Below are 22,068 nucleotides of genomic sequence, written 5' to 3'. Positions count from 1 at the left end.
GAAATGTTTTGGCAAAGTTTACAGGTAACTTTTTAGATATTTTGTAGTGACGTTGCGCAAATTGGAAGCTGTTTTTTTCTGGATCAAACGCGCCAAATAAATTGACATTTTGTATATAGATGGACGGAATTAATTGAACAAAAGGACTATTTGTGATGTTTATGGGACATATTGGAGTGCCAACAAAAGAAGCTCGTCAAATGTAAGGCATTATTTATATTTAATTTCTGGGTTTTGTGCTGCGCCTGCATTGTTGAAATATGCTACTCTCTTTTTGTTTACTGTTGTGCTATCATCAGATAATAGCATCTTCTGCTTTCGCCGAAGAGCCTTTTTGAAATCTGACATGTTGACTGGATTCACAACGAGTGTAGCTTTAATTTGGTATCTTACATGTGTGATTGAATGAAAGTTAGAATTGTATAGTATTTTATTTGAATTTGGCGCTCTGCATTTCCCTGGCAATTAACCAAGTGGGACGCGACTGTCCTGCCTATCCCAGAGAGGTTTGATTGAGCTAAGACAAACGTAGTCAATAAGACGGATGTAGTCAAAACTATTTGTTCAGCACTTCTAAAATGTACAACGACAGAATTCAGAACATGGGCCATTCTTACAGTAATCTCCCATTACACCAAGTCAGAGCCGTCGGATAAATAAAGGGGGAATATTAGCAGACAATGAAAGCTTTAACAATATTCGTTGATGATATTTCTCTAAAACAGGTTATAGGTTACATGTGCACCTCCAAGTCAGAACTGTAGGCTAAGTTCTCTTAAAGGAGAAGTTACAGGTATGTGAGAGCCAGAAATCTGGCTTGTTTGTAGGTGACCAAATACTTATTTTCTGGATTTTTTTTCTCATTTTGTCTGTCATAGTTGAAGTGTACCTATGATGAAAATTACAGGCCTCTCATCTTTTTAAGTGGGAGAACTTGCACAATTGGTGGCTGACTAAATACTTTTTTGCCCCACTGTACATATCTCCCTGGCATTTTACATAATTTATTAAGCAGCATACAAGTCATTTTTGGAGTCCCCATTGTGTTGTGCTCATTTGAACAGGAAGGTGGCTCACGGTCCTTCTTATGGGCAAAGTTTGTCATGAAACTTTCATCAAAGTCTTGTCATTCTCTGGATTTATGGTGCTTTCAAGACAACTGAGAACTCAAAAAAATACAAGGTTGAATCATGACATCAGTGATCTTCAGGTCGGAGCTCGGAGCTCTTCCTCAGAGTTCCCAGTTGTCTTGAACTCACTGAAGTCTGAGATTTTCCAGTTCCTATGAATGACAGCATGACCAATTTATTCAACTTTTTCTGGCCCATTGTTTTGCGTGTGAATTTTTATCCTTTTAAGCTTGGAAAAGAGGCCCTTAAAACCAGACTTGGACCACACAGCCTCCCCACTGAATAGCAGGGTAAGCAAAGCAGTGATTCCTTTGCAACACTTGCAGTTAGCCACGGATTCATTCCAAAATAGTAATTGCTGAATTTGCGATTTACAACTTGTTGTGTAATGTTTATGCCAAATGGCCGATGAGCACCGATACATTTGAGCTATAATTTCTCTTTATATGACAACGATTGAAAAGGATTTGCCAGTAGATTGTCTGCTTGTCTAGCTTGCTAGCTAAGATTTTGAAAGTATGATGTTGAAATGATCAGTCCAATCAAAGCTACGGTAGCTATAGTTGAAGTCGGAAAGCTACAAAGTGTCACGCCCTGGCCTTAGCATTTTGTGTTTTCTTTATTATTTTGGTCAGGCCAGGGTGTGACATGGGTGATTATGTGTTTGTCTTGTCTAGGGGTTTTGTAGATTGATGGGGTTGTGTGTAGTATAGTATTCTAGGTAAGTCTATGGTTGCCTGGAGTGGTTCTCAATCAGAGGCAGGTGTTTATCATTGTCTCTGATTGGGAACCATATTTAGGCAGCCATATTCTTTGAGTATTTTGTGGGTGATTGTTCCTGTCTCTGTGTTTGTTGCACCAGATAGGGCTGTTTTGGTTTTTCATGTTTATTTTTTTTTGTATTTTTCATTAAAGATGTATAAAGATAACCACGCTGCATTTTGGTCCTCCTCTCTTTCGCCAGAAGAAAACCGTAACACAAAGCTACAAAGCTACAGTTGAAGCCGGAAGTTTGCATACACTTAGGTTGGAGTCATTAAAACTCCTTTTTTCCACCACTCCACAAAATTCTTGTTAACCTTTTCAGTCGACCCTCTACTTTTTTGAACATTCTGTTAAAAATCGCGCAACATTTCAACTCATGCCAGGAATATAGTATATGCATTTGCTTAGTCTGTGTTAGAAAACACTCAGACGTTTAAAAACTGGTTAAATCACTGCTGTGGCTTTACCAGAACGGCATTTACATCGAAAAGCACAGGAAAACTGATTTCCATGGCACTTGAACCCATTGATAAACGTGAACCACAATTAATTGACTGAGGTTGCAGTACCTACAGCTTCCACAGGGTGTCTAGAGTCTTGTCATTTCCCTTCGAGTTTTTTCTTGGTTAAAGTATCTAATGACCGGATATTTTCGTTGAGTTTCTACATTTTTCCAGACGGACAGCTAATAATCTTTACATCGCCTCCTGATGAATTTTATCGCTTATTAACGTTTACTAATACCTAAAGTTGCATTACAAACGTATTTCGAAGTGTTTTGTGAAAGTTTATCGTCGACTTTTTGAATTTAAAAAAATGACGTTACGTTTTGAAACAATGTTTTTTGTTTATCACACAGTCTACATATAACGATATCTAGGCTTTATATGGACCGATTTAATCGAAATAAAGACCCAAATAGTGTTTATGGGACATCTAGGAGTGCCAACAAAGAAGATGGTGAAAGGTAATGAATGTTTTCTATTTTATTGTGCACGAAATGCTAATTATTTTGTTTACGTCCCCTGTGGGTCTTTTGGGGTGTTGCATGCTATCAGATAAAGCTTCTCATGTTAACATTTTAAAAATCTGAAGTGTAGCTTTAATTCGATACCCTGCATGTGTATTTTAATGAACTTTTGAGTTTTAACTAATACTATTAGCATTTAGCGTAGCGCATTTGCATTTCCAGAGCTCTAGTTGGGACGCAAGCGTCCCGGGTAGAAGCAACAGGTTAACAAACTATAGTTTTGGCAAGTCTGTTAGGACATCTACTTTGTGCATGACATAAGTCATTTTTCCAACAATTGTTTACAGACAGATAATTTCACTTATAATTTACTTGTATCACAATTCCAGTGGGTCAGAAGTTTACATACACTACATTGACTGTGCCTTTAAACAGCTTGAAAAATTCCATAAAATGATGTCATGCTTTAGAAGCTTCTGATAGGCTAATTGACATCATTTGAGTCAATTGGAGGTGTACCTGTGGATGTATTTCAAGGCCTACCTTCAAACTCTTTGCTTGATATCATGGGATCTGTAAGTTGTTTATCATACTCATATTCTTCAAAATCAAGGGAAATATGGTATTATATTTGACATGAACAGAAATAAAAAAAATGTCAATGACTGCTAATGTTTAGAAGTAGCACTAATAGCAAAACTAGCATTTAGCATTTAGCGTTAGCATTTAGCATTAGCATTTAGCGTTAGCATCAGCAGGCAACATTTTCACAAAAACCAGAAAAATATTCAAATAAATCATTTACCTTTGAAGAACTTCGGATGTTTTCAATGAGGAGACTCTCAGTTAGATAGCAAATGTTCAGTTTTTCCTGAAAGATTATTTGTGCAGGAGAAATCGGTCCGTTTTCTGCGTCATGTTTGGCTACCAAAAAAAAACGAAAATTCAGTTATAAAAACGCCTAACTTTTTCCAAAATAACTCCATAATATCGACTGAAACATGGCAAACGTTGTTTAGAATCAATGCTCAAGGTGTTTTTCTACATATCTCTTCAAAGATATATCGTTCGTGGAAGTGTGCTTTCACCTCTGTATCCCGTGTGAAAATGCATGCAGCTGAGAATTACGCATCAATTTAGACAAAGGACACCGGGCGGACCCCTGGCAAATGTAGTCTCTTATGGCCAATCTTCCAATGATATGCCTACAAATACGTCACAATGCTGCAGACATCTTGGACGAACGGCAGAGAGCATAAGCTCGTTCATGGCCCATTCACAGCCATATAAGGAGACGATAGAAAAACAGAGCCTCAAAAATTCTGCTAATTTCCTGTTTGAGGTTTCATCTTGGTTTCGCCTATAGCATGAGTTCTGTGGCACTCACAGATAATATCTTTGCAGTTTTGAAAACGTCAGAGTGTTTTCTTTCCAAAGCTGCCAATTATATGCATAGTCGAGCATCTTTTCGTGACAAAATATTGCGCTTAAAACGGGAACGTTTTTTTATCCAATAATGAAATAGCGCCCCCATAGCTTCAACTGGTTAAACACCAATATTCAGATTGAAGAACCACTTTTGGTGTTTCAGAGTACTTCCATTCTGTTTTTAGTACCCGCAAAACAGCAGTCTCAACATCAACAGTGAAGAGGCAACTCTGGGATGCTGGCTTTCTAGGCAGAGTTGCAAAGAAAAAGCCATATCTCAGACTGACCAATAAAAATAAAAGATTAAGATTGGCAAAAGAACACAGACACTGGACAGAGGAACTCTGCCTAGAAGGCCAGCATCCCGGAGTCGCCTCTTCACTGTTGACTTTGAAACTGGTGTTTTGCAGGTACTATTTAATGAAGCTGCCAGTTGAGGACTTGTGAGGCATCTATTTCTCAAACTAGACACTAATGTACTTGTCCTTTTGCTCAGTTGTGCACCAGGACCTCCCACTCCTCTTTCTATTATGGTTAGAGCCAGAACAAACAATACATCTGATCTTGAGAAGCCCCTCCTCTGTATCAGAGATTGACCAGTCGATAAAATGAATGAAAAGCGGCGAGCCCCCGGGTCCCGATGGTTACCCAATTGAGTTTTACAAAAGATGATCTTCTAAGCTGACACCCTTATTATGCTAAGTTTATACTGAGGCACACATGCAGGGGTCACTCCCCCCTACCATGTCACAGGCTGTAATATCAGTCCTCCTGAAAAAGGGGAATGACCCGCTGAAATTTGAGTCCTACCGACCCATTAGCCTGCTTTGTTGTGACTATAAGATACTTACTAGGGCTATGGATATCCGATTTAGAAGTGGTTATGCCTACAATAATACACCCCGATCAGATAGGCTTTATCAAGGCTTTATCAAGGGCAGACTGACGGTAACCTACCAAATTCTTCCCCCACTCCAGAAGCCCTGATCTCTCTGGATGCCCAGAAAGCCTTTGACTGTATTGAATTTGAATACCTCTTTACTGCACATGAAATATTTGGATTTGGCCCTACTTTTGTCTTGTGGATAACGGAACTATATTCAGCTCCTCAAGCATCTGTTCGTACCAACAGCACTCTCACAATATTTCTCCCTGCATAGAGGAAATTGTCAAGGCTGTCCGCTGAGTCCTCTCCTGTTTGATATAGCCATTGAACCCCTAGACATGTCCCTGAGAGGTGGCGCAGGGATGACAGTTGAGGAGGGCAGGTCCACAAACTGTCTCTGTATGCTGACGACCTCTTACTGTATATCTCAGACCCCATCACGTCTATCCCAATCACTATTGATATCATCTCCAGATTTGGCAATGTTTCAGGTTACAAAATCAATTTCACAAAAAGCTTACTCTTTACGCTCAATAAGCAAGCAATAGAACTATCTTTGGATTAATTTCCTTTCACAGTAGTGCTCAATACTTTCACATATTTAGGGTTCTGTGTGACTCTGAACTTGAAAGACCTGTTCAATTTTAATTTCAAGCCAGCCTTGGAGAAGGCTCAGCAAGACCTCAATCACTCCCCATATCATTCGCTGAGTCAACTCTGTCAAGATGGTCATAATGCCAAGATTCCTGTATCTATTTCAGACTATTCCCATCTTTATTGCAATATATATATTTTTTAAACTGGATAGACATGTCTACTTTCATTTGGAAAAAAAATATCCTGTGGTTGCATAAAGTGTTTTTGGAGAGACAGAAAGGAGAGGAGGGTCTTGCCCAACCCAATTTCCTCCAGTAATATTGGGCTGCTAATATTCCCAAGATAACCTTTTGGGCCTCTACATTTTTAGAGGGGGAAGGACTGGTTTGGTCCCTTATGGAAGAGCTCTCGTGTCAACCATCATCCCCAGTCTCCTAAGTCTGTGCACCCCTACCATTGAGCATTCAATACCACTCAAACAACCCTACTGTGAAAAGTTCACTCAGGATATGGTCTCAGTTTAGTGTCCACTTTGGACATAGACAAGCTATCTCATCCATGCCTTTTATTTCCAACTCCTCTTCACACCTTCCCTCATAGATACAGCCTTCCAGCTATGGTTTTAGAAAGGATTGAAGAGTGAAAAATACCTTTTCCATGAGCGTATATTTACCTCCTTTGAACATCTAGTTAGAGAGCACAGTATACCCCAGACATACTTCTTCAGGTACCTGCAGATTCGTAACTTTACAAGAAAGATTTTCCCCTCATTCCCATCTCTCCCACCCACAAGCTGGCTCGATGAATGTCTGAAACTGGATCCCTATGCAAAGGTAAACATTTCGAAGTGTCACATGTGCTCCCTCTCCGGTCTCTAGGTCACCAGCCTGCTCGTTATGGCGCACACCTGTCACCATCGTTACACACACCTGCTCATCATCAGACTCTCCTGGACATCACTTCCCTGATTACCTTCCCTATACTGTATATGGCACACCCTTTGGTTCCTTCCCCAGGCATTATTGTTTCTGTTCCTGGGTCATGGCTGTGCGTTGTTTGTGTTATGTGTTTGTTTCATTTGTTTATTAAAAGACTCACTCCCTGAACTTGCTTCCCAACTCTCAGCGCACATCGTTACACTAAGCTATATGACAATATTCAGAATATTGCATGCCCCACTCTTGGCCATGTAAAGTGTTCATGGGAGGAAGAGTTTGATTTCCGATATGACCTGGCATTCTGCAATTGACAGGATACACTCATCCTCTATCTGCATTAGACATGGGTTATTACAGTTTCAAGGATTTCATCGCCTACACTTTTGCAGGAGTAGACTTGCCAGATTGTTTCCAGAAATAGACCCAACCTGCACTAGATGCCATCAGGCACCCTCCACGCTGTATCACACATACTGGTCATGCCCGGCACTAGTTCCATTCTGGTCCTCTATATTTGAGACTTTCTCATATATATGCAATAAGGAAATTGCCCCAGATCCCTCTGTTGCTATTTTCGGGGTAGCCCCCGAAGGGCTTACTCTTTGTAACACCCAAGCAGACGCCATAGCCTTCTGGCCAACTCTTTCTTTTGAAGTGGAAGTCATATATTGTTTAACAGCCATTGCATAGGATAGTATCAATGTAACTTGTTGCTGTATTTATGTTGTTACTGTCCGTTATGTTCTATCTACTTTTAAAAATCAATAAAACCAATTTATCATCTCTTTCTCTCTCTCGAGGTGTGAGAGTCAGATTGTGAGATGTGTTCTTTCTCTCTCTCTCTCTCGCTCTCTCTCTTGGGGTGTGACATCAGTCAGATTGTGAGACGTGTTCTGTCTCTCTCTCCAGGTGGCCGTGGTGTGGTTGTAGGTCCCATTGTTAGCCAGTACTTGTCTGACGTGTTTTGTGATAACGAGTACGGACCTAACTTCCTGTTTGTAAACAATGGAGATGGAACCTTCACTGACGTGGCTCAGCAGGCAGGTGAGAGAAAGATGGAGAGACAGCTAATTGAACAGGTTTATCTATGTATTTTGATTGCCACACCATATATTACTGTGGTGTGTTTCATTTTAAAAGTTCAAATGGGAGTTCCCTCCTCTGTGTACCAGGTGTGGAAGACCCTATGCAGCACGGTAGGGGGGTGACTTTGGCTGACTTCAACAGAGACGGAAAGATGGACATTGTCTACGGAAACTGGAACGGGCCACATCGACTCTACCTACAGCTGGGCAACAACCGCAAGCACAGGTTCAAGGTATGGAACACAGGTTTAAACACAGATTCCACGTACGGTACTGTGGTTCAAGCACAGGTTCACGGTTTGGTAGACAGATACAAACACAACTTCAGCACAGGTTCAAGTTACAGAAAGTAGGCTCACACACAGCTTCAAGGAACGATAACAAAGGTTCAAGCACAGTAATCAACTAGCATCCCACCGTTTCTTCTATTGAGCAGTACATTGATCTTAGCTAACCTTCAGCTACTGTGCTTAATGATTCTAGAGGGTACAGCAAGATCCTTCCTCTGACACACACGCACGCTGCTGCTGCGGCTGCTGCTGCTCTGTCTCTGAAAATAATCAATGGCTACTTTCCTGCCAGAACAAAGCCCAGATATTTAGATCCTGAATCCCATTATTATCAGTGTATTTTTATGGTCTTAAATACTTTCGGCTGATGATTTACCAATTACTTCTAACTGTAGTTAAAAGTAAAATAGCTAATTCAATTTGTTTCCAGTGTATGCGTGCGTGTGTTTTGTGTGTGTGTTGTCAGGGATTAAGCTGTCCCAGTGAGGCCTTACACCACAAACCCCATAAACCTTGGCTGGGCTGATGTTTCTGTTAATTCAATGAGTCCCACCATCGCACCGGTGTGATTTATACTGAACAAAAATATAAACGCAACAAGCAACAATTTTACAGTTACAGTTCATATAAGGAAATCAGTCAATTGAAATAAATAAATTAGGCCCTAATCTATGTATTTCACATGACTGGGCAGGTGAGCAGCCATTGGTGGACCTGGGAGGGCATAGGCCCACCCACTTGGGAGCCAGGGCCACCCACAGAGGAGCCAGGCCCAGCCAATCAGTTTTTCCCCACAAAAGGGCTTTATTACATACAGAAATACTCATCAGTTTCATCATCTCTCTGGGTGGCTGGTCTCGGGTGATCCCACAGGTGAATAAGCTGGATGTGTAGAGCCTGGGCTGGCATGGTTACACGTGGTCTGCGGTTGTGAGGCCGGTTGGACGTACTGCCAAATTCTCTAAAATGATGTTGGATGCGGCTTATGTAGAGCAATGAACATTCAATTCCCTGGCAACAGCTCTGGTAGACATTCCTGAAGTCAGCATGCCAATTGCACGCTCCTTCAAAACTTGAGACATCTGTGGCATTGTGTTGTGACAAAACTGCACATTTTAGAGTGGCCGTGTATTGTCCCAGCACAAGGTGCACCTTTGTAATAATCATGCTGTTTAATCAGCTTCTTGATATGTCACGTATACTCCCTCTCTAGCCTCTAGGTCATCAGACTGCTGCTTACCCCGCACACCTGACACCATCGTCTTGCGCACCTGCGCCTCATGCCACTCACCTGGACTCCATCACCTCCTTGATTATCTCCCCTATATCTGTCACTCCCCTTGGTCTTTCCTCGTTGTTTGTTTCGTGATCATTGCTTCTTTTATTTATTAAAACACTCACTCCCTGAGGATTTAAACAAATTTGTGCACAACATTTTTTATTGTAGCTCATGAAACATGGGACTAACACTTTACATGTTGCTTTCATATTTTTGTGCATTAGGACTTTTAACCCCTTTTTAAACATTGTGTGTTTGACCTACAGACCTCTGGGTTGTACCATTGGATTTGTCTATTTCGTCCGTAGATACCAACCATGAGTCTGTGTGGTTAACAGGGGCTGAACTAGAGCGGGGTTTGTGAGACAAGGGTGGATCCCAGGTATTTCTTTACAATAACGTCTGTAGAGTCCCAATAGTTTGAGCTACAAAATATTAAAAATATATATGAAAAGCTGAGACTTCCACAAACGAAGACCATAGGAAATCCCAGGACATAATAACTATAATACCAGAATTAGCTCACATAGTTGCTGTCACAACCTCAACTCTCTCACACACACAGTATCTGGATTGACCTTTAGCATTGGTAATTTTGGTGTTGTCAAAGGTGTGTACGGGAGGTGAAGTCAGGTGCAGGAGAGCAGAGTGTAGTGAACAGGCGCACTTTAATTCCGTTCCAAAATACACAGCACATAAAAACAATAACGTGCCAAAAACACGGAACATGACAAAAGTAAAGCGCCCGACAATAATCCACAATACCAAACAAACAATTACACACAAAGACATGATGGGAAACAGAGGGCTAAATACATGTAGAATGATTAGGGAATGAAAACCAGGTGTGTATGGGACAAGACAAAACAAATGGATATATTAAAAATGGAGCGGCGATGGTTAGAAAGCTCGAACAAGGAGAGGAGCCGACTTCGGCGGAAGTCGTGACAGGTGTTTTGTCACTCCAGTAATTTACTGAATAAAAGGAGCTGAAGCAGCAGCTTGGCTGGACAGTGGATGGACAGGGGGAAAAGGGGAAAGTGCCGATTAGGACTGTTTTAACTCTATGGATGCAGCGACCCCCCCCACACACACACACACACACACTTGCACACTTGCACACATGCACGCAAAATCACAGGCACACACACTCATCTTACCAGTATGTCTCCCAGCCCCACCAACCATAACTAAGAATACATCTCAGAAGACATGATGTGAGCTAATGGGGCATCTTGATATGAAATGTCAGCATGGATTCAGTGAAAATCACTATCATGTTGATTTGAATTGAACAAATCTGAGATTTGACAAAGTAGTTGGTCCTCTTCCCTAATATGGCTAACAACTAACTCTCCAAGTCCTGCTGGCTTCATTCTGGGATGGCTCATTGATGTTGTAGCCACAATGCGTCGATAATGAAGGGGGCTGTATTTTTTACTGGTTGGCTCTCCTCTTTCTATTTCGCTCAAATACCCACATACTACGCACAGCCCTGAGCGCCGCCCCTTCCATTACAAAAGTTGGATTTTCAAATCCAAACAAGTTGAGGTCTCAAAACATTTGAGAGAACCAATCAAGGCCTCCTTTCAAGATCAGTGTGTCACAACTCTCCCTGCACTGTGAGTCATGTGGGCCGCATCAGCCAGGCTACTTTTTCCCAGTATAGAGCACCTCACTCCATCTCCTTTGCCCCTCTCTTTATCTCCGCTTCCCTCTCTTCTCTCATCAACTTCTCTCTCTCCCCTCTCCCTTTTTTCTTTGGCCATTCCATCCTCTCATTCACCAAAACAACGGAAGATCACTTTCTGCCCCTTTCTTCTCTTCCCTCGTTCCCTTTCCTTCTCTCCCTCTTTCTCTCTCCTCGCTCCTCCTCCCCTCACCTCCCTCCTTCCTGCCCTCACTTGGCCATCCCCTCTCCTTCACCTAAACAGTAGAAGGTCACTCCCCTCCCTCCCCGCTTTCCTCATCCCCTCTCCTCCACGCCCTCCCCTTAGGCTTTATGATCCATATAATTAACACAGGGAGTAAACACTGTAAGGAGAGAGGCATGAGATAGAGGTGAGAGAGAGGAGGAAGAGGAGAGGAACATATACACTACAAGACCAAATGTATGTGGACACGTGCCCATCGATCATTACATTCCAAAATCATGGGCATTAATATGGAGTTGGTCCCCCCCTTTGCTGCTCTAACAGCCTCCACTCCACGAGCCCAGGACTAAATCACCTGACCAACAAATCAAGACTCCCCTCCCCCCAGTGTTGTAGAACAGTACAATAGTTTGGGCTTGAGGCTCCCAAATACTTTGACAGTTGACACTATGCCTGGTCCTGGATAGGATGTGCAGGTTTTTGTTACAGCCCAGCTTTACACCAGCAGACCAACTACAAATTACTCACTTTGCTTATCCATACTCACAGTGAGTCCAGCAGTCACATTTCATTGCATTTCATTTTTTTATTTGACCTTTATTTAACTAAGCAAGTCAGTTAAGAACAAATTCTTATTGTCAATGACGGCCTAGGAACAGTGGGTTAACTGCCTGTTCAGGGGCAGAATGGCAGATTTGTACCTTGTCAGCTCGGTTACTAGTCCAATGCTCTAACCACCAGGCTACCCTGCCGCCCACAATTGCACATGTATTACCCTTTTAAGAAAACTAATGAAAAATGCTTCCAGACAGGACTGAGTGACCCACTATTTGGGTTTGGTTGAGAGTTTTTCCACTCAACAGATGGTACATTTACAGAAATACAATTTTATGAACAGGAATATCCCCCAGTGTGTATGTAATATCAACACAAAACATTGCCTAAACCCCATGAGGTCGCCATAGTGGGATGTTAGCTACCTGGAGTGAGTGTACATAGTGAGTATCCCCATAATGTTACATTGGTCTCCTGCTGTTCCTGTTGTGTGTGTGCTTGCATGCAAACTCGTGCCGTGCATGCATATGTGCGTTCGTGCCTGTGTTCCTGTGTGTGTGTGTGTGTGTCTGTGTCTGTGTGTTACCATATTGTCTCCCTCCCCCAGGACATAGCGTCTCAGAAGTTCTCCATGCCGTCTCCGGTGCGTACGGTCATCGCTGCAGACTTCGACAACGACAACGAACTAGAGGTGTTCTTTAATAACATTGCTTACAGAGGGTCGTCATCCAACAGACTGTTCAGGTACACGCGCACACACACACACATACACGGAGACGCACACACATACACACTCACACACATGCAATATATCAGTTGAATCATCAGTTCCAAAAAGCAATTAAACTAATTTAATTTCCATGTAAATTTGAGCCTCAAATCTTAGCTAACATTTGTTAATGTCAGATCTCTAATTCCTCTGTTATTTTAGGCTTAAAGCATTTCTGTAGTCAGGAAGTAGTCATAATGACTGAATATTCCCAGACGTGTGACTATTGGTGGAATGTGTGTGTGTGTGTTTGTGTGCTCATGTGTTTGTCCCCTTTGTAGTTATGCAGGATATCTGTGGTTTGAAATGGTGATCAATCCAACATCCAAAGCCCGAGGCTCCACTTGTACCATATTAAAACCTGAGTTGAAGTTTCAATCATGAAACACAATCGGTTATGCATTGTCTGGCAATGAAATACCCAGCTTGAACTAATTGTCCTCATTGTCCTCATTGAAGCTAATTAATTGAATCAATCAAAGTTGTGCTGGGTTTGAGTGCGCTGAAAACCTCTGTCTTATGTTCTAAGTTGACAATGTTCTGAAGTTTAATAAAGTTGATAGAAAAACATATTTGTGACCCAATCTCAATATGGGAAATTTTGTTAGGTGAGGCGCTGTTCAAACTATGAGATGTTACGAGGAAATGACAGTGATTAGTACCGGATGTGTAAATGATTGAACTTGTCCATGCCAGGATAATCAGGACAAAATAGCTGCTGTGCTTCATAACATCCAACATTACAAATGTGTAGTGGATATGAAACTCGTCCAAAGTGTGTTGGCTGGAGTAAATCAGGGACATTACTGAGATCTAAAAGGCAACTGTCATTCACAGAGAGTGACAGGCTAGTCCAGGGTTCTCCAACTGGCGGCCCGCGTGCCAAATTTGGCCTGCGTGTGGATTTATTTGCCCCCCAAAGTTTTCTGAGCAAAAAATCTATATATTTTGAAATTGTATGTCATTGTGGGACATTAAAGACTGTAAAAACACTAGGAAATCAGCTCCAAGTAATTTATATTTTGGAAATCTGTTCCTAAGTATTCCCACCATAATAGAGAGACACATGATCGTATACAAATACAAGCAAGGTTTAAAATGATTGTTTTAGTCAAATATTTTATCTGTTTGGGCCTCTTGCGGACAATTTGCAGTCTACAAATTAGGAGAATTTTTGTATTATATATAAAAAAATTATTGATGAAAATAAAAGTATGTAAAAATACCAGGAAATCAGCTCCAAGTGATTTTCATTTTGGAAATATGTTCCCAAGTATTCCAACGCATAATAGACAAGTGATCGTATACAAATGTAAGCAAGGTTTGAAATATTATATCTGTTTGGGCTTCTTGTGGTCAATTTGCAATCAACAAATTATTTGACATTCTGTTCCGGCCCCCCAACTATGCACTCAATAACAAATTGGCCCAAGGCTGAATCAAGTTGATGATCCCTGGACTTGTGTCTTGCTTTTTTGACTAAGGCGGTTGGCTTTGAGGGGCATTTGTTGCTGTGCAGAATGTTATGAGTTTGAGTCCCACTTGGGGAACAACAGAATGCACCCTGAGTGATGGTAGCTGGGCCTGGGTTATTATGGGGAGTTTAACAGATATCTGGTTGCTATGGCAGGGTAACTAGGAGAGAACATGGGGACCCCCAGATTGAGGAGCTGAATGTGGGGGAGGCAGCCGAGCCAGAAGGACGAGGAACAGGTGAGGGTTGGGGGTCAGGGGAGTGTACAGGTGTATGTGTATGGGGGGTAGAAATACCTATTAGGCTTACACTGTGATGAACTGTTTATCATTAACCTATTCTACACTGTAAATGTGTAACACACATCGATTAAATAGTGTAATTCCTACTTCTTCCAAGGGATGGTGCTAGATGTCTGTGGTTTGAGATTGTAAACTTGACTAATCAGCTTTGGCAGCTCTGATTCTAGCTCCTTATCAGCCTCTTTTCTCAATGTGTGTTCTCTTATTATTCTTATTGTGTTGTATGTTCGTGTCCTCTCAGTGACCTGTGTCCGTTGTTAGTTCGATGTGTGTGTTCTAAGTGTTTGCATGTGTGTATGTGTTGTCGTCTATCAGGGGCGGCAGTGACAGACTTTGATGGAGACGGTCGTCTGGACCTGCTGATATCTCATGGAGAGAGTGCTGCACAGCCTCTCTCTATCTACAGAGTCAACCAGGTACCACTGTGTGTGTGCTCTGACCACGTGTTCTCGTTGTGTTTTCTCTCACCATATTTTCTAATTCGAGATGTTGTATCCCACACACATCTCCTTTAATCTGCCCCCCCCCCTTCTCTTTCTGTCAGGGCTCCACTAACTCGTGGCTGCGCGTTATCCCTCGTACCCAGTACGGGGCGTATGCCCGGGGGGCTAAGGTAGTGGTCTACACTAAGAGAAGTGGTCCACACACACGCATCATCGACGGGGGCTCCGGATACCTCTGTGAGATGGAGCCTGTAGCACACTTTGGGCTCGGTAGGTCTGACACATACAGATGTACGCTCATGCACACACACATGCAGGTACATATAGATGTACGCTCATACACACACACATGCACGTAGGAAATAAACACACGCAGCGTGCACACAAACTGAGTGTGTGTGTGGAAAGCACTGCCAGATCCATGTGGAAAGCATTGCCTTAATATCCCTTCTGATTGGAGGCCCGGGGGAGAGATGGAGAGAAAGAGAGAAAGGGGAGTAGGTGAGGAGGTGGAAGGGAGAGGCAGGTGCAGGTGCAGCAGCTGGAAGGCCTGGATAGAAACCCCTCTCCAGCCCCTCATCCCCATAGTCCAGCCAAGACAGTTAACTTCTGCCAGTTCAGACTAGCAGTAGTGTAGTGTGTGTGTGTGTGTGTGTGTGTGTGTGTGTGTGTGTGTGTGTGTGTGCGCACTGACATGATATAGAAACATTAAAGGAACATTATGTGGATTTTACGGGAACATTATGTAAACATTCTGACAATGTTATGGAACATTATGAGGATGTTTTGGTGATGTTACCTGTCTCTCTTACCTGTCTCTCCAGGTAAAGACATAGCCACTAATGTTGAGGTGTACTGGCCAGATGGGAAGTCAATAGCCAGGCCTCTGGAACCAAGTGAGATCAACTCTGTCCTGGAGATCCGGTATCCCAGAGAGGAGGAGGAGGGCACACCTGAAATAGAGATAGAGGTAAGGACCGTCTTTTTTATCTCACTCTTTCCTTCTCTTTCTCTCTCTCTCTCTCTTTCACTGTTTCTTTCTCCCTCTCACTGCCCCCCCCTCTCTCAATTCAATTCAATTCAAGGGGCTTTATTGGCATGGGAAACATATGCTAACATTGCCAAAGCAAGTAAAGTAGATAATATACAGAAGTGAAATAAACAATACAAATAACCATAAACATTACACAGAAGCTCCAAAAGAATAAAGACATTACAAATGTCATATCATGTGTATATATACAATGTTGTAACGATATGCAAATGGATAAAGTTCAAAAGTGAAAATAAATAAACATAAATATGGGTTGTATATACAATGGTGTTTGTTCTTCACTTGTGGCACCAGGTCACAAATCCTGCTGCTGTGATGGAACACTGTGGGGTTTCACCCAGTAGATATGGGAGTTAATCAAAATTGGATTTGTTTTCAACATCTTTGTGGATCTGTGTAATCTGAGGGAAATATGTATCTATAATATGGTCATACATTTGACAGGAGGTTAGGAAGTACAGCTCAGTTTCCACCTCATATAGTACACGCAAAACAGCAGTCTCAAAGAGTGAAGAGGCGACTCCAGGATGCTGGCCTTCTAGGCAGTGTAGATGGGCAAAATAACACAGACACTGGACACAGGAACTCTGTCTAGAAGGTCCGCATTGCGGAGTCACCTCTTCACTGTTGATGTTGAGGCTGGTGTTTTTCGGATACTATTTAATGAAGCTGCCAGCTGAGGACTTGTGAGGCGTCTGTTTCTCAAACTAGACACTAATGTATTGGCCTCATGCTCAGTTGTGCACCGGGGCCTCCCACTCTTTCTATTCTGAATAGAGCCAGTTTGCGCTATTCTGTGAAGGGAGTAGCACACAGTGTTGTTTGAGATCATCAGTTTCTTGGCAATTTCTCACATGGAATATAATTAATTTCTCAGAACAAGAATAGACTGACGAGTTTCAGAAGAAAGGCCTTTGTTTCTGGCCATTTTGAGCCTGTAATCAAACCCACAAATTGTCACCTGCTGCTTTGTATGTTTTTATGTTTTGTTTGGTCAGGGTGTGATCTGAGTGGGCATGCTATGCTGTATGTCTAGTTTGTCTGTTTCTGTGTTTGGCCTGATATGGTTCTCAATCAAAGGCAGGTGTTAGTCATTGTCTCTGATTGGGAACCATATTTAGGGATCCTGTTTTGTCATTGTGGGTTGTGGGTGATTGTCTATGTTATGTTGCGTGTTAGCACAGTGGTTCATTAGCGTCACTTTGTAGTGTTCAGTTTTTCCATTAAAATGACGAACCTTTACCACGCCGCATCTTGGTCCGATCCTTACTCTCTTCAGACGAAGAGGAGGAAATCTGCCGTGACACATATGCTGATGCTCCAGATACTCAACTAGTTTAAAGAAGGCCAGTTTTATTGCTTCTTTAATCAGGACAACAGTTTTAAGCTGTGCTAACATAATTGCAAAAAGGTTTTCTAATGATCAATTAGCCTTTTAAAATGATAAACTTGGATTAGCTAACACAACGTGCCATGGGAACACAGGAGTGATTGTTGCTGATAATGGGCCTCTGTACGCCTATGTAGATATTCCATAAAACATCTGCTGTTTCCAACTACAAAAGTAATGTACAACATTAACAGTGTCTACACTGTATTTCTGATCAATTTTATGTTATTTTAATGGACAAGAAATTTGCTTTCTTTTGAAAACAAGAACATTTCTAAGTGACCCCAAAGCCATTTTGACATTTGGTCAGTAGATTGTTTTCGCTGAGGAAATGTACGAGTCTGCTGTTAATGATAATGCAGAGGATATTTCCAATGTTGCTGTTGACGTATATCCCCCGGTAGTTATTGGGGTCAAATTTGTGTCCACTGTTGTGTATTGGGGTGATCTCAAACCACACAATGGGGACTTCAAAGCAAGTGGCTAAGTCCATTGACCCCGCACATAATTTAGTTGGTCTGTCTCTCTCTCTCTCTCTCTCTCTCTCTCTCTCTCTGGTTGTTAATAATTATTATCCAGTGACTATATTCTGTACTTATCATAAGATCTTGTGTTATAAGATGATACAGTTTCTCGTTTTCAACGAGACACTATTGAAGGTGTATCCCTTTCTTACAGTGTGGCCAAGGGTTTGCTATGAATGAGAATGGCCGGTGCACAGGTAGGTTGAGCTCCACTATATGTCTTTAACAATCCCTGTCCTGTTTGCCAATGTGCTATCCTGCATCTCTTTCCCTGCAATAAACGTCTTCTCCCGCTACCTTCCTTCTCTCTCCCTCTCCTCCCACTCTCCTCCCTTCCCCCTTTACCCGTCCCATTCTTTCCCTCCTCCCTCCCTCCAGATAAGGATGAGTGCACCCAGTTCCCCTCTGTGTGTCCCACTGACCGTCCTGTATGCACTAACACCTATGGCAGCCACAAGTGTCGTGCCAATAAGAGGTGCAACCAGGGCTTTGAACCCAACGATGATGGATCGGCCTGCGTGGGTGAGTGGGCTTACCCTGGTCCTAGATATGTTTGTGCTATCTTGCCATCTCTTGTAAATGCCATGCCATGTTTGACCATAAAAAGTGGCTACACAGCACTAACAGACCTGGGACCAGGCTAGAATGTGCTACGATATACAATAGATATAGCTGCCCAAGCGAAATAGGTTTTTTGAGGCTACAGTCCTTCCAACGAGTGATTGTAACATTTTCCAAACTACTTTTCTCCTCTCTGCATCCCTGTACCTGCATAACTTACTGTTTGCACTGGCTTTGCACTGTGAGTTAATCTATGGCTGTTAATAATCTTTCTCTGTCTTCATTGTGCCTCTCTGCAGCTCAGGTAGCTTACTTTGGGGGGACACGCTCTTCGGGGGTCCGAAGATGGGCCGGCTTCTCTCTCTGGCTTCTTTCTCTCTCTCTGCTGCCTCTCCTCTCCTCCCGTCTGCAAACCGGACTACTGTAGCTGCTACACACTTCCTCTCCACTTCACTCTGGAACCTTCCCTCCTTCGCTCTCCTCCCTCTCTCTGGGGGAGTGTACAGTGACTCTCGAAAACAAACTGAACATGAAAGTCTCTTCTCTATCTTCATTCCTCTGGAAAATGAACTGCTCATGGAAGCATCTACCATCTTTTCACTCGTCCTGAAACAAACGGATCATAGAACTCACTCCCTCTCTTCACTCTCAAAATGAGCTCTCCATGAACATTTCTTATTCTCTTCACTCCTCTCATACATAACAAATCATGGACTTCTCTTCCTCCTTTCTTCACTTGTTCATGGACTTTTCATGGACTTCTGTTTGTCAACACTTAGCTCCCAGCCCCCTCTGAACTGTAGAATTACACACACACACACACACTGGGAGCATGCTGCTGTGAGTTAAGGAGTTAACAACGAGCTGCAGAGTCCTTCACACCACCTCATCAGCTGGACTAGCCTTGGACTTCAGTGTGTCTGCGTCTATATATCGCACACTATTCCCTCTAGAATGCACCGGTACATATCTGGGTCATGTTCAAAAGGACACACCATAGAAAAAAGTTTCCATATATTAATACCTCTGCATTTCACTCTGTTCCAAAACATTTATTTCGTGCCTACTGAACATAATATATGCCATTTAGCAGACGCTTTTATTCAAAGCGACTTAGTCATGCATGCATACATTTTACATATGGTGGTCCCAGGAATCAAACCCACTACCCTGGTGTTACAAGCGCCATGCTTTACCGACTGAGCTACAGAGGACCCTGCTTTGGGTTTCCCATGATGGAAGAAAGGTAATGTCTGCTTTATTTGATACACAAAGGACATGATCTTTATCATGTTTTTGACATTAGCATTGGATGATTCTTGATAGATGCTTTTCATGAAAACATATTGCATAACAAGTACATATCACACAGTCATACCCAAGCCTTCAATGCCAAACAGTGTTCTTCAATCCTGCTTCTAGGGTTCCGCAAGACTTTTCTTCCGTCCCAGCACATACATACTGTACCTGATTCAAACTCAGTTGATCAGATGAATCTGGAATGTTAACGTTGTGCTGGAACAAAATCCTGCACAACATATAGATCCCCAGGACAAGCACTGAAGAACACTGATGTAAAATGATGCTCAAACCAGGCTTTCCACCAAATGTTGCATTGCCTCCTTACTGTAAATAAATGATGATAATGATGATGTATAAATTATGATGTTCAACCTGTTTTCAAGTTAATTGCATTCCTTATCGTGTCTCCAATGTCAAATAAAAGTGTCATTATTATATAAAAGAGCCATGTGCAATGTGATTTAAAAAGTCAAATCCATCTCATTATAGGATGAATCCGAACCTGAGATTCCTGCATGCACTGTAACTCACACTTTCAATATGAATCACAGATGTCAATCCGAGATATGTATATTTAGTACTGATGAAACTCAAGTTAGGTTCTGACACTCTGTTCCCAATGTTAGCATTTTAATGTTTAGCCATGAGAGACAATACACAAGCTGTACAAAAAGGAAACAGTCTGATTGCGGGTTCAAATCAAGACAAATTGTATTTGTCACATGCGCCGAATACAACAGGTATAGATAGACCTTACCGTGAAATGATTACTTACCAGAAATGCCGTTCCAGAAATAGAGTAAATATTTGCTAAATAAACTAAAGTAAAATAAAAAAGTAACACAATAAGATGACATAACAATAACCGGTACCGAGTCAATGTGCGGGGATACAGGTTAGTCGAGGTAATTGGTACATGTAGGTAGGGGTAAAGTGACTATGCGTAGATAATAAACAGTATTTGGTTTTAAATATACTTAAGCATCAAAAGTACATGTAATTTCAAAAATATACTTAAGTATCAAAAGTAAAAGTATGATTTGTTTCAAATTCCTTATATTAAGCAAACCAGGTGGCACAATTTCATATTTTTTAAATTTATGGATAGCCAGTGGCACACTCCAACAATAAGACATAATTTACAAATGAAGCATTTGTGTTTAGTGAGTACGCCAGATCAGAGGCAGTAGAGATAACCAGGGATGTTCTCTTGGTAAGTGTGTTGATAAAACACACCAACAATAGCCTAAAAATGTATTGTATATGTCTTCTTCGTGAGACAATGTAATGGGATAAGACAGAGGTCTGGAATTTCAATAAACAAAGGGAATCAGTGAGGGATATTAAAACATGTTCAAGACCGGAATCTCACTGGATATATGCTGGAGCCATAATGATACTGTCACAATTCCCATGTTCTGTGTTCTATGGAATGTTGGTATGAACAGATCATAATCTATGGAATGAGAGGAATGTTTGCTTTCAGGATCATCTCAGGTGAAGTTCTTTTATCTTTTACTGAAGAAACTTAGCCAAAGCAGCAGCATACACAATTAGACAATGATCAGCATAAAACATTCAATCACCTTTTCGGCTAGATCAGGGATGGGCACTTATCTGGAAAACCAGGTGTATGGCCTCCCTGACCAATCAGTGACATTAATGTACCAATGAAGTGCCAGGGAGAGGAACAAAACAGGAAGCCACGGGACCTGAGCGTCCCATTCCTGGTCTATGATGCAAGAAGGTGCTATCTGACTCAACCAACTGCAAACTGTAAACAGGATCTTTGGTTAGTGCATGAACCAATAAACAGTTCAGTGGAAAAAATAGGGTGATTCACACATACCTGCTCAAGAAACATGTGATAGAATGGAAACTTGCCATTGTCAACACAGTTTAGGGGTTACAAATTCCCTTAATAAGGTTCATTCTAGGTGAAGTCATCTGTCCTCATGGCTGCTAGGGGGAACTTCCTAGACTAGAAGCAGTGGCCCTTTGGACACTACCTCTACCATTTGTACTTCTGTTTTGCCTTTACCTTTTGGTCAAGCTTCATTCAGCCTCAGTATGGGGGGACCTGGAGAGAAAGATGGCATATGCTAACCTGCAGACAGCGCTAGGGAGAGTAAGTGTCACATCACAATCTACATTCCTTTGGAGTACTTTCACCTTTACCTTTGGCTTCTGGTCAACCTTGGTTCAACCTCACAGTAACATGAAGAGATGGATGGGAAATGCTGACCTATAAAGGGGAACAGTACCTCTATCTCACTGTGTCCTGTAGACTGAGCGTTTGGTGATGTCATGTCCATGTCCCTCTGTTCAACTGAACCAACAGCTGCGTTTCTACTGACTGTGTGTGTGTGTGTGTGTGTGTGTGTGTGTGTGTGTGTGTGTGTGTGTGTGTGTGTGTGTGTTATCTTGTTTTTTTAAACTTACGGATAGCAAT

At 42.0% G+C, this 22,068-nt stretch overlaps 1 protein-coding gene across 1 annotated transcript in view; it reads left to right on the top strand.

Annotated features, from left to right (window-relative positions):
• crtac1b (cartilage acidic protein 1b) overlaps positions 1-19,374 on the top strand; it is a 53,980-nt gene extending 34,606 nt beyond the window's left edge. Inside the window, exons 6-15 of the mRNA XM_029639700.2 lie at positions 7,624-7,758; positions 7,887-8,032; positions 12,405-12,541; positions 14,197-14,279; positions 14,658-14,758; positions 14,887-15,055; positions 15,610-15,755; positions 17,908-17,950; positions 18,132-18,275; positions 18,614-19,374. Coding sequence (XP_029495560.1) covers positions 7,624-7,758; positions 7,887-8,032; positions 12,405-12,541; positions 14,197-14,279; positions 14,658-14,758; positions 14,887-15,055; positions 15,610-15,755; positions 17,908-17,950; positions 18,132-18,275; positions 18,614-18,741 — 1,232 coding nt within the window. The 3' untranslated portion in view covers positions 18,742-19,374. The remainder of the gene's footprint in view (positions 1-7,623; positions 7,759-7,886; positions 8,033-12,404; positions 12,542-14,196; positions 14,280-14,657; positions 14,759-14,886; positions 15,056-15,609; positions 15,756-17,907; positions 17,951-18,131; positions 18,276-18,613) is intronic.
• The last annotated feature ends 2,694 nt before the right edge of the window (positions 19,375-22,068 follow it).

Source organism: Oncorhynchus nerka, linkage group LG28 (assembly GCF_034236695.1).
Source record: "Oncorhynchus nerka isolate Pitt River linkage group LG28, Oner_Uvic_2.0, whole genome shotgun sequence".
In the NCBI taxonomy this organism is placed as follows: Eukaryota; Metazoa; Chordata; class Actinopteri; order Salmoniformes; family Salmonidae; genus Oncorhynchus; species Oncorhynchus nerka.
This window is presented reverse-complemented; position numbering and strand designations above follow the sequence as displayed.